Genomic DNA, 12,514 nt, shown 5'->3' with positions numbered 1-12,514 from the left:
ACCCATGGAACCCAAGTTTTAATAAAAGCGCTCAGGCTCTACACACCAATTCTGTCTTGTCATAGATTCTATGACTGGTTGCAGGTGGCCTGGCTATTATGGGGTGGGTCCCTCCTTGATTACCCCACTCCTGAAGGGTGGCCTAGCATTTGAGTACCGGCACCTTTTTTGCTAGAAAAACAACACTGAATATGGACTACAAGGACCCCAGTAGCTCACAGAGGGGCTTATTTTCAAAAGAGAAAAATGTTTAAAAGTGGCATAAAGCAGCATTGTGATGTTTTTCTTGCCAAAATGTCAAAATTGGTATTTTTGAAATCCATTTTCCAGATGTTTTCCTATGCTGTTTATCTGCAGTGCGTCCAAATCTTGAGGGGGCGTGTTAAGGGTGGGATTTGGGCGTTCCTAAGATTTTCGATATTTTTCATACATAATGGAACAAAACAAAAACTTTGAGATCTAAAACTAAGACGCTTTGGTCTAGACTTGTTTTAATAACAACTAAGTTACACAAAAGTACCCTAAATGACCAGATGACCACTGTAGGAATATAGGAATGGACCCCCTTACTACCCCAGTGGTCATCGACCCCCTCGTACCTCCTCAGCCCTAAAAGTTATGAAAGAAACAGTACATACCAGCCTCTGACAGCCTCAGATTATGAGCAGCAAGCAGGTCCATGAAGTATTCTAGTTGTTAGTCCAGTTCAATGTAGAGAAGGGACCCAGACCAATAATCCACTCTAACTATTACACTTGTGGTGGAAAGTGTGAGCCCTCCAAAACCCACCAAAAACCTACTCTACCCACATATAGGTGACACCAGCGAGCCCTCCAATTTTGGGGAGGGCCCAGAGGTGGACTGAGGGGGCAACATATCCCCCCTGGTGCATTAAAAATACCTTTGGTGGCAGGGATACCGAAGCCAGCACTGTAAACACTGCAGAGGGTACTAGAGAGCTGCACAGGAATGGGGAACGTGGCAATCCTACGGGATCCCCTTCAGGTCTGCAGGGATCCCGCGGGGATAGACCCAGCTCCTATGGGGTTCCCGTGGAACTGTAGGCGAGCCAAACCTTGTGTTCCCTCCCCCGAGCCTCAGGGTGGTCTAGTAGCCTCTTCGGGGCAGAAAGGATCCCCATACTTTCCTGCCCGCTGCCGCTGTTCCTTTAAAATGGCTGCCAAGACTTCAAGAGACCACCGCTTGACGTCTTGGCAGCCATTTTAAAGGAACAGTGGCAGCAAGCAGGAAAATGTGGGGATCTTTCCTGCCCCAAAGAGGCCACTAGACCACCAGAGTGCATTGAGGTACGTTTGGGGAGGGTACCCAGGGCTGGAGTGGATGGATGGAGTCCTGCGTGTGTGGGTGGGTGGGGGCTGTAAAAAGGGTGCAGGGAGGAGGGAAAAAAGATTGGTAAGATTGTCTTTCTTCCTCTAAGCCGTATTCTAAGCTGCAGCACTTTTCCCTCCCTTCCTCCTGTTGTCATCTTTGGTGGCCGCTGTACTAATTATATAGCAAAGCCGCACAGGACTGCAGCTCTCTGCACGCTGTGGCCACTTCCTCCAGACCTGCCCTGCCTCCTCCCATATAACTTCCTCTTTGGGAGGAGGCAGGGCTAGTCCGGAGGAAGTAGCCGCAGCGTGCACAGAGCCGCAGATGAGTGCAGCTTTGCTGTATAGTTAGAACTGGACCAAAAAGCATGTGGCCATTTTCAGAAATAAAAAAAGATGTTTTGCTATTTCAAAAATCACTATATTTGCTATTTGGATTTTGAACAAAATGTCCAAAGTCAGACTTAAATGTCATATCAGAAATGCCCCTCAGATTCTCTCACACAAAATTACACCTGCTCCGAAGGTGTAAATGTGTGCTTGTTCTCTGTGTATGCAATTATATGTTTATAAAATGTGAGGTCAATATTCAAAAGGGTTTAACCAGGGAGGGGAGGCTGGTGCTCAATTAAACCCTGTTGAGTGAGCTAGCACCCAATATTTAGTGACATTTAACCGGTTAATGTCTTTGAATATCTCCGCTAACCAGCCGTGGTGGCGATAGGACAGATCAGCCACTTAGTCAGTTAGGACTAAATTCTATAAATAGTGGTGAAAATTCGATGCCAAAAAAATTATGTTAAGGGCTATTCTATAAATGTCACTCAAAGTTAGGCACCATTTATAGAATAGTGCTTAGCACCAGGAACCGTGTCTAACTTTAGGTGTGTGGATTTTCACCAGTGGCGTAGCTATGTGGGGTCACGGGGGTCTGGGCCCCCGTAGATTTGACCCTGGACCCCCCTGCCGATGACTCTCTCGACCCCCCCTCCCGCCGCCAACCCGCCGTCGCCTACCTTTGCTGGCAGGGGACCCCAACCCCTGCCAGCCGAGGTCCTCTTCTTCCGGCGCAAGGCTTCATTCTGTTTCTGAGTCTGATGTGATATGATACAGACGTTCAAATATTTGAAAGGTATTAATCCGCAAACGAACCTTTTCCAGAGATGCGAACACGGTAGAACGAGAGGACATGAAATGAGATTGAAGGGGGGCAGACTCAAAAAAAATGTCAGGAAGTATTTTTTCACGGAGAGAGTAGTGGATGCTTGGAATGCACTTCCGTGGGAGGTGGTGGAAATGAAAATGGTAACGGAATTCAAACATGCGTGGGATAAGCATAAAGGAATCCTGTGCAGAAGGAATGGATCCTAAGGAGCTTAGTCGAGATCGGGTGGCAGAGCCGGTGGTGGGAGGCAGGGCTGGTGGTTGGGAGGCAGGGATAGTGCTGGGCAGACTTATACGGTCTGTGCCAGAGCCGGTGGTGGGAAACGGAGCTGGTGGTTTTGAGGCGGGGATAGTGCTGGGCAGACTTATACGGTCTGTGCCCTGAAGAGCACAGGTACAAATCAAAGTAGGGTATACACAAAAAGTAGCACTTATGAGTTATCTTGTTGGGCAGACTGGATGGACCGTGCAGGTCTTTTTCTGCCGTCATCTACTATGTTACTATGACGTCCTACACGTGCAGGACGTCAGACTCAGAAACAGAACGAAGCCTGGCGGGGGTTGGGGTCCCCCACCAGCAAAAGTAGGCGACAGCAATGGCGGGTTGGCAGCGGGAGGGGGGGTTGAGAGGGTCAAAGTTTGTGGCGGCGGCGGCGGGGGGGGGGGGGGGGGTCGGCAATGGCGGGGAGTCGGCGGGGGGGAGGGTGTAAAATGTGCCCCCTCACCTCGGGCTCTGGACCCCCCTCCCGTCAAAGTCTGGCTGCGCCCCTGATTTTCACCAAATAAACCCTGGTCTAAATCCTTGCACCTAAAATAGGTGTGGATCTCCCTTATTCTATAACAGCCCACACAAATTGTGGGAACACCCCTGATCTGCCCATGACCACACCCCCTTTTTGGAGCCACATGTAAAATTTGCGCACAGATGTCAGTGCCTAAAATTGCTCATGTAAATTTTAATTGGTAGGACCCAATTATGGTGCTAATGGTCTCGTTATTCAGTTAAACTGTGTTTGCAAATTGGACAAACACCCAAATATGTGCACACAATTTTAAGTACCATTTATAGAATTTGAGGGTTAATGGTGATTTTTTTTCACTAACCAGTTAAGTAACCACATAAACAGCTGTCCTAACATTATGTGCCAAATTAACCAGGCACTAATCTGAGTATCGACCAGTGCCCAGTTAACTTTGAGGTTGGTGGTTATGCCCGAATATTCAGGGGGTCTTTAACAAAAGTACACTAGTATTTTTAGTGCGCACTAATGTTTAGCGCACTAAATGCTAGAGATGCCTATCGGAATATATGGGTGTCTCTAATTTCTATCGCATGCTTATTTTTAATGAGCTAAAAACGCTAGAGCTCCTTTGTAAAAGGAGCCCTAAATGCTGGGAGCCACCCATGCCCTGGTATTGAATATACTACTACTACTATTTAGCATTTCTATAGCGCTACAAGTCATACGCAGCACTGCACAAACATAGAAGAAAGACAGTCCCTGCTCAAAGAGCTTACAATCTAATAGACAAAAAAAAAAATAAAGTAAGCAAATCAAATCAATTAATGTGAACGGGAAGGAAGAGAGGAGGGTAGGTGGAGGCGAGTGGTTACAAGTGGTTATGAGTCAAAAGCAATGTTTAAGAGGTGGGCTTTCAGTCTAGATTTAAAGGTGGCCAAGGATGGGGCAAGATGTAGGGGCTCAGGAAGTTTATTCCAGGCGTAGGGTGCAGCGAGACAGAAGACGCGAAGTCTGGAGTTGGCAGTAGTGGAGAAGGGAACAGATAAGAAGGATTTATCCATGGAGCGGAGTGCACGGGAAGGGGTGTAGGGAAGGACGAGTGTGGAGAGATACTGGGGAGCAGCAGAGTGAGTACATTTATAGGTTAGTAGAAGAAGTTTGAACAGGATGCGAAAACGGCTAGGGAGCCAGTGAAGGGACTTGAGGAGAGGGGTAGTATGAGTAAAGCGACCCTGGCGGAAGACGAGACGAGCAGCAGAGTTTTGAACCGACTGGAGAGGGGAGAGGTGACTAAGTGGGAGGCCAGCAAGAAGCAGATTGCAGTAGTCTAAACGAGAGGTGACAAGGGTGTGGATGAGGGTTTTGGTAGAGTGCTCGGAAAGAAAGGGGCGGATTTTACGGATGTTGTAAAGAAAGAAATGACAGGTCTTGGCAATCTGCTGGATATGAGCAGAGAAGGAGAGAGAAGAGTCAAAGATGGCCCCAAGGTTTCGAGCTGAGGAGACAGGGAGAATGAGAGAGCCATCAACAGAAATAGAAAACGGGGGGAGCGGGGAGGTGGGTTTGGGGGGGAAAATGAGAAGCTCGGTTTTGGTCATATTTAATTTCAGGTGGCGTTGAGACATCCAGACAGCAATGTCAGACAAGCATGCTGAAACTTTGGTTTGGATGCAAGGTGAGATATCAGGGGTAGAAAGGTAGATTTGGGAGTCATCAGCATAGAGATGGTAGAAAAAGCCATGGGATGAGATTAATGAACCAAGGGAAGAAGTGTAGATAGAAAAGAGGAGGGGACCAAGAACAGAACCCTGAGGTACGCCGACAGGCAGAGGGATAGAAGTAGAAGAGGATCCACCAGAGTGAACACTAAAGGTGCGGAGGGAGAGGTAGGAAGAGAACCAGGAAAGGACAGAGTCCTGGAATCCAAGTGAGGACAGGGTATCGAGAAGTATGCTGTGATCGACAGTGTCAAAAGCAGCGGAAAGATCAAGAAGAATGAGGATGGAATATTGACCTCTGGATTTAGCCAGTAATAGGTCATTGGAGACTTTAGTAAGCGCAGTTTCGGTTGAGTGGAGAGGGCGAAAACCAGATTGTAGTGGGTCAAGAATAGCATGTGAGGAGAGAAAATCAAGGCAGCGGCGGTGAACAGCACGCTCAAGTAATTTGGAGAGAAATGGAAGGAGGGAGATGGGTCGGTAAATAGAGGGACAAGTAGGGTCGAGTGAAGGCTTCTTAAGGAGAGGTGTGACCACAGCATGTTTAAAGGCAGCAGGGACAGTCGCAGTGGAAAGTGAGAGGTTGAGAATGTGACAGATAAAAGGAATAAGAGCAGGAGAGATGGCATTAAGAAGGTGGGTGGGAATGGGATCAGAGGAACAGGTGGTACATTTTGAGGAAGAAAGGAGAAGTGTAGTTTCCTCAATAGTAACTTCAGGAAAGGAAGAAAGGGAATGAGGGGAAGGAGAGAGAGGAGAATGGACTAGTGGAGGGAGAGGTGGTGAGGTAAAGAAAGCAAGGTTTATCTTTTGAACCTTGTTGTGAAAGAATTCAGCAAGAGTCTGAGGAGATAATGAAGGGGGAGTTGGGGGAGGGGGCACCTTGAGGAGAGAGTTCAATGTGGTGAAGAGAAGTCGAGGGTTAGAGCCAAGAGAGTTGGTCAGTTGGATATAATAATCCTGTTTGGCACGTAAAAGAGCAGATTGGAAGGAGGTCAGCATGAACTTAAAGTGTAAGAAATCAGCAAGGGCCCGAGATTTCCGCCAGAGGCGTTTGGCTGAGCGGGTACAGGAACGTAGGTAGCGGATATTAGAAGTCAGCCAAGGTTGGGGTTTTGTACGCCTTATAGGGCAGGTCACCAAAGGTGCAAGAGTGTCTAAGGCAGAGGATAGAGTATTGTTGTAAGAAGAAACTGCCTCGTTGACAGACGTGGATGGTGCCACAGTAGAGAGGAGGTTTGAAACATGGGAGGATAGAGATGAAGGGTCAATATCGTGAAGATTCCTAGATAAATTAGATAAGATAGGACGGGACTGGGAGGGAGGAGATTTAAGTGTGAAAGTTATAAGATGGTGATCAGAGAAGGGAAGATCAGAGGCAAGGAAACTAGAGGGTGAACAGTTGGAGGAGAAGATGAGATCAAGACAGTGACCATTTTGATGAGTGGGGGAGGTGGAGCATAGTTGGAGAGTAAAGGAGGACGTTAAAGCGAGTAACTTGGAAATATAAGAGTTGGAAGGATCATTAGCAGGAATATTAAAGTCACCAAGGATGAGAGAGGGGGAGGAAGGATCATGGAAGAAGGCAAGCCAGGCGTCAAAGTCACTGAGAAAGGATGAAAGGGACTTATCAGGGGGACGATAAATGACCGCTATTCGAAGAGGCAGAGAAGAGAAAAGGCGGATAGAGTGGACTTCCCAGGGCCCTCGCTCCAAGTGCACAGGTTACTTCAGCCCGTAGCTGGAAGTGGTTTACTAGCCACTTATCGCCGCAGGTTAAATATCAACCCCTAAACGTGTATGTTGAAGCTTCTCCCCAGCTCTGTCCAAACTTCATCCCTAGGAAAGGCTATGCACAGATTGTGTAAAACTAGGCACCTACTTTGTATAAGTGTACATCTGCATATAATTGAATAAGACATTTTCTGCATGTAAAACATGTTTTTCATGTAGAAAAGGTCTTTAATTTTATATTGTAAGGTGGTATACATACACGTAAGTATATTTGGCAAGAAGACTGAGCATACTTACACACGTGCTGTATGTTAGCATTCCCAGGGACTGAGTTGTGGTCTCCGCATGTATTTTATAACATACGAGAGCATGCATAGAGCATATGACACATTTACACCAACTATGGAGCAAATATAAATATGTGCATCCACAGTTATACACTACAGGGGATGGTACTGGGGCACATACTAAATAGTAATACAGTAAATGATTAGCATGGTCCATCTCTATTGGCTACCCCCTATTCCTTTGTTTAAGGTTACAAGCGCTCTCTGTTCTGCTTACTCCTCGTGCCTGTGTTTAGAGTTGTAACTATCTCTCTATGCTGATAACCCATTCACATGCCTTTTGTAAAGTACAAAAGTCATTTAGGTGGTAATTCTGTATAGGTTGCCTAAAGGTAGGTTCTGGAATGATGCACACTAAGCGTGAATTCTATAATGGCAATAGCTGAAAGGCTGGTGTAAATGCTCGCACCTAACTCTAGACAGTTAGGCATGTAATTTGCTGGCATTCGTGTGTAAATGATAGGTACACCCCAGACCCACCCGTGCCCCTCCCAGGTTCACACCCTCTTGCAGTTGACACAAAGATTTGCAACTGAGTAAACACCCTGGAGAAAGTAGACAACATGAGAAGTAATCCTATAAAAATTAGAAGCACAATGAGGGGTGGGTGTTTTCTGGTAGTGTTGTGGATTGTTGTAGAGCATTTTAGGTCTTGGGGTGCTGGGGAGGGGGATTATTGGGGGGGGGGGGATTGATCGCTTTTGCAATGTATGTAACATTGGTGCTGCATTGCCATTGTGTGTTGTGTTCAAGTTCTCAGCCACTGGTGTTTCTTTTGCATTGATGGCTCTACTTTGTTTTTTTCCTGTCTCCTTTATTCACCAATAAAAATTGGTTCAAATAAAAATTAGAAGCATGGGCTAAAGATTGGCAGCTAAACTTTATTGTAAAGAAGGGCAGAGTGAAACATTTTGGATACAGAGGAAAGAGGCTGATATGCTTTCGCCAGAAGGAAGACCTTGGGATGATAGAGTCTGAGAATCTAAAGGTGTCAAAACAATTCTATAATCGGTGCCTAGATTTAGGCGCCGATTATAGAATGCACTTAGTTGATATTTCAGCACCTAAATCTAAGTGCATCCTTTTGCACCAGTGAAAACATGGCGTAAATCTCGGCACATAAACTTACGTGCATTGGGCCATATTCTATAACTAGGCGCCTAAATTTTGGAACGCCCACAAAATGCCCATTTCCCTGCCCATAACCACGCCCCTTTTTGCCTGCACGTGTTCAGCGCACATTGTTACAGAATATGCTTAGCGAGTTGTATGCCTAAATTCTAATAACTGCCAATTAATGCTCATTATTGCTTGTTAAGTGCTGTTATCAGTGCTCATTACCTTATTAAGCTTATTACATTGCTTTAGATTGTAAGCTCTTTGAGCAGGGACTGTCCTATGTTAAATTGTACAGCACTGCGTAACCCTAGTAGCGCTCTAGAAATGTTAAATAGTAGTAGTAATTTGCCAAGGCAGTAGCCAAAGCCAGAAAGGTGCTAGGCTGCAGAGAGAGTCATAAGCAGCAGAAGGAAGGAGATGATAATACCCCTCTACAAATTATTAGTGAGCTCCACTTGGAGAACTGCATTCAGTTTTGGAGGTTGTATCTTGCTAAAAATATGAAAGACTTGAAAAGGTTTAGAGGAAGGGGACCAAACTAATATTGGAACCTGAACTAGAAGACTTATGAGAAGAGACTTGAAGACCTGAATGTGTATACCCTAGAAAAGAGGAGAGACAAGGAAGTCTTTTTCAAAGATAGGGAAGGTATAGAACTAGAGGACGTGAAATGAAGCAGCAAGAAGGTAAGCTTAAAAGCAACATCAGGTAATACTTTTTCATGAAAAAGGTGGTAGATACCTGGAATACCCTCCCAGTGGAGGTGGTGGGACAAAAATAGTGACATAATTCAAAAAGGTGTAGCAGTGGCATACCAAGGGAAGAATGGTGGGGGCGCTTCGCCCCAGGTGCACGCTGCAAGGGGGTGTAGGGAGATGCCGCGCGGCTGTCAGTTCCGCTGGTACCCTGCTCCCTCTGATGTTACTTACTGTTCTGGGGCAGGGAACCGGCGGAGCTGACAGCCGCATGACTGCTCCCTACACCCGCAGTAGGCAAGAGCAATACGCTTGGAGGGGGGCGAAGGTGATATGCTGGGGGTGTCGTGATTCGCAGGGAGTAGAGGGTGAAGTGCCCTGGGTGGCAGCTGACCTAGGAACACCACTGAGGTGTGAGATAAACATAAAGGATCCCTATTTAACAAAAGAATGGAATCAAAGCAAAATAAATGACTTTCATACGTCAAAAAAAGGCATAGAAGGGGAGTAACCAGCACATTTGTAAATAGAACCCCCCAAATCAAAGGCATAGAGGAGGTAACCTGCATGTTCTGCATTGAGTGGCAGGTACAACTCTAGCTACCCTAAAGGCCAGACTAGATAGACCATGCTTGTCTTTATCTGCCATCCATTGCTATGATACATTATTTATGGCTTATTTGTGTTTATCCCCTGCATTTTTGAATTCCATTATTATTTTAGTTTCTACCACTTCTACCAACTAATCTAAACTTAGCTGCTATAGCCCTAGAACATTAAAAGGTTGACATTAGTTTTCTTAAATTCTTTTGTCTTTTCTACTCACCCTAGCCACATCTCTTAATTTATAGTCAGTTATCCTAATAAATCTCAGTGCCTGCACTCTCCCTGAGCACCACCCCAATGACTGTCTCCATGATCATCCTCTCCCTCAACATCTAATTACCCTGCTCCACTAAGGCATCCTTCCCCCTATGATGGCAGCCTCCCCCCATGGCAAACACCCAACTCCCTGAGGCTCAAACCTTATAAATATTGCACCCCAACCCACTCCTTGCCTGATGTCTAGTGGGATAGGAGCTAAAGATCTTCGCAGCCTAATTGAGATGGGAGTGAGTGGACATCACTCCCACCCTATTAGACCCTAGAGACCTCTGGTAAGCCAAGAGAATAGTTTGACGGTGGGGGAGGAGTCTGCGGGGGGCCATTTACAAGATTTGAGCCTAAGGGAGGTTAGGTCACGTGGAGGGGCATAATCGAACTGGGCGCCCATCTTTACGGGTGCCCCGGCGAAGGGGCGGGGCATCCCGTATTATCAAAACAAGATGGGCATCCATCTTTCGTTTCGATAATACGGTTGGGGCCAGCCAAATCTCAACATTTAGGTCGACCGAAACGTTGAGATCGCCGACCTTAGAGATGGGCAGCCTCGGTTTTCACCTGTAATGCAAACCGAGGACGCCCATCTCAAAAATGACCAAATTCAAGGCTTTTGGTCATGGGAGGAGCCAGCATTCGTAGGGCACTGGTCCCTCTCACATGCCAGGACACCAACTGGGCACCCTAGGGGGCACTGCAGTGGACATCACAAATTGCTCCCAGCTACATAGCTCCCTTACTTTGTGTGCTGAGCCCCCCCAACCCCCCCCCCCCCAAAACCCACTACCCACAACTCTACGCCACTACCATAGCCATTAGGGATGAAGGGGGGCACCTACATGTGGGTACACTGGGTTTCGGGTGGGTTTTGGAGGGCTCACATTTACCACCCCAAGTGTAACAGGTAGGGGGGATGGGCCTGGGTCCACCTGCCTGAAGTGCACTGCACCCACTAAAAACTGCTCCAGGGACCTGCATACTGCTGAGATGAACCTGAGTATGACATCTGAGGCTGGCAAAAAATATTTTTAAAGATGTTTTTTGAGGGTGGGAGGGGTTAGTGACCACTGGGGAGTAAGGGGAGGTCATCCCTGATTCCCTCCAGTGGCCATCTGGTCAGTTCGGGCACCTCTTCGAGGCTTGGTCGTGAAACAAAATGGCCCAAGTAAAGTCGGCCAAATGCTCGTCAGGGACGCCCTTCTTTTTTCCATTATCGACTGAGGACGGCCATCTCTTAACCCTGCCCCCGTCCCGCCTTCGGTACACTGGCGACATGCCCCCTTGCTTTGAACGTCCCCGTGACGGAAAGCAGTTGAGGTGGCCAAAATCGGCTTTCGATTATGCCGATTTGGCCGGCCCTGAGAGAAGGACGCCCATCTCCCGATTTGTGTCGAAAGATGGGCGCCCTTCTCTTTCGAAAATGAGCTGGGTAATGGTCTTCATTAAGGAAAACAACAATGGGGAGTTACTGTGAGGGCCACAATCGAGGGGTTGCTGTCAGGAGGTGAGTGTGCTGGAGAGGGCTGACACTGGAGCAGCACCAATGGGGAGAGGGGGTCCGTTGCAGAGGGAGCAGTGACTTTAGAAAACTGCTCCCATATCTTTGTTAGGGGATATCTATATTTTTCCCATGTGCAGCTTTCTAAAATTGTAGGTTGGACTTTTGATGTGTGGTTCTGCACCCGTTTTATAAGAGGTTCTATGTAAACTGCTTTAATACTTAAATGTATTAAGTGCTATATTAAGTAATTAAATCAAGTCAAAATTCCTCTCTCCACATTCTAAAAGCTGCCTGTTGTAGTATGTTCAATCCCTATGAGGGGACTAGGGGTGTTCAAAAAATAAAGATCCCAAACTCTACATCAAAAAACATATTTTAGGTTGAAGGGGAAGAGAATTCAGTATAGGCTGTTCCTTCAGCCGAGCTATTTTTTAGTGAGACTAGCCATAATGAAACGGCTCACTATTAACGCTCTATACATCAATGCTCCTGTGATTAAAACCCCTCTACCCAATTCTAATACTTTTTATTACAAAATGTGTAATCAAAAAACAAGTGAGAGAAACTTTTTATGAACATCCCTTCTTCTTGTGTTTTTTCCCTCAAATGAGTTTTTTCAAAATTCTCATTACAAATCCACACACCCTAATTAGTGTTCTAGAGTAACAAAAAATAATAAATAAAGGTACAGCACCAGATATAAATAAAGAAGTCAGACCAGGCCTGAAAATGTTTTTTTTTTTTTTTTAGAAAAATGCTTATCTTAGCTTGCTGGCTTGCTTGCTTGTTTTGCTTCCAGGTCCGTCCATTTGTTACCGTCCAACAGGAATTCCCGTTTCAAATATACTTCTTCAGGGACGCCAGTGCAGCTTACTCCACAATTGTAACAAAAAAATATGGAGAAAAAAGACCTCAGAATCCTACAATTCTCTTGTTGCATATCACTGATGCAGGGTAAAAGTCAATTCAATCATTGGTCAGAAAATTTCCACATCTGTATTTAAAGTTGGGAATCGTTCTTGTTGTGAAAATTATTCTTCAAGTTTGGCTGGATGAGATGAGTATATTCTTTAAAAAGTTTTTGAATGCTGAGCGAAGGATTATATCATATCAAATTAAAGCTTGTAAGATCTTCTTGCAAATTCTCACAGTCCTCTTGTGATTTAACAGCGTTACAAGATGTAATAGACCAAACTGACAAACTAAAGAGCAACAAATCATTTGGACCCAGCAAACTGAAAACAATTCAGAAATGAAATTCTAGATCTATTGTTAGTGATCTA

General features: G+C 45.9%; 1 protein-coding gene across 1 annotated transcript in view; it reads left to right on the top strand.

Moving 5' to 3' along the window:
• The window catches only part of CRTAC1 (cartilage acidic protein 1), a 495,959-nt gene extending 483,650 nt beyond the window's left edge, over positions 1-12,309 (top strand). The window contains exon 15 of the mRNA XM_030204795.1: positions 12,031-12,309. Within this exon, the coding sequence (XP_030060655.1) occupies positions 12,031-12,179 (149 nt within the window). The 3' untranslated portion in view covers positions 12,180-12,309. The remainder of the gene's footprint in view (positions 1-12,030) is intronic.
• Positions 12,310-12,514: the final 205 nt, after the last annotated feature.

The sequence above is a fragment of the Microcaecilia unicolor genome, chromosome 5, assembly GCF_901765095.1.
Source record: "Microcaecilia unicolor chromosome 5, aMicUni1.1, whole genome shotgun sequence".
NCBI classification, from domain to species: Eukaryota; Metazoa; Chordata; class Amphibia; order Gymnophiona; family Siphonopidae; genus Microcaecilia; species Microcaecilia unicolor.
The sequence above is the reverse complement of the archived record's forward strand: the minus strand, read 5'-3'. Positions and strand labels throughout refer to the sequence as shown.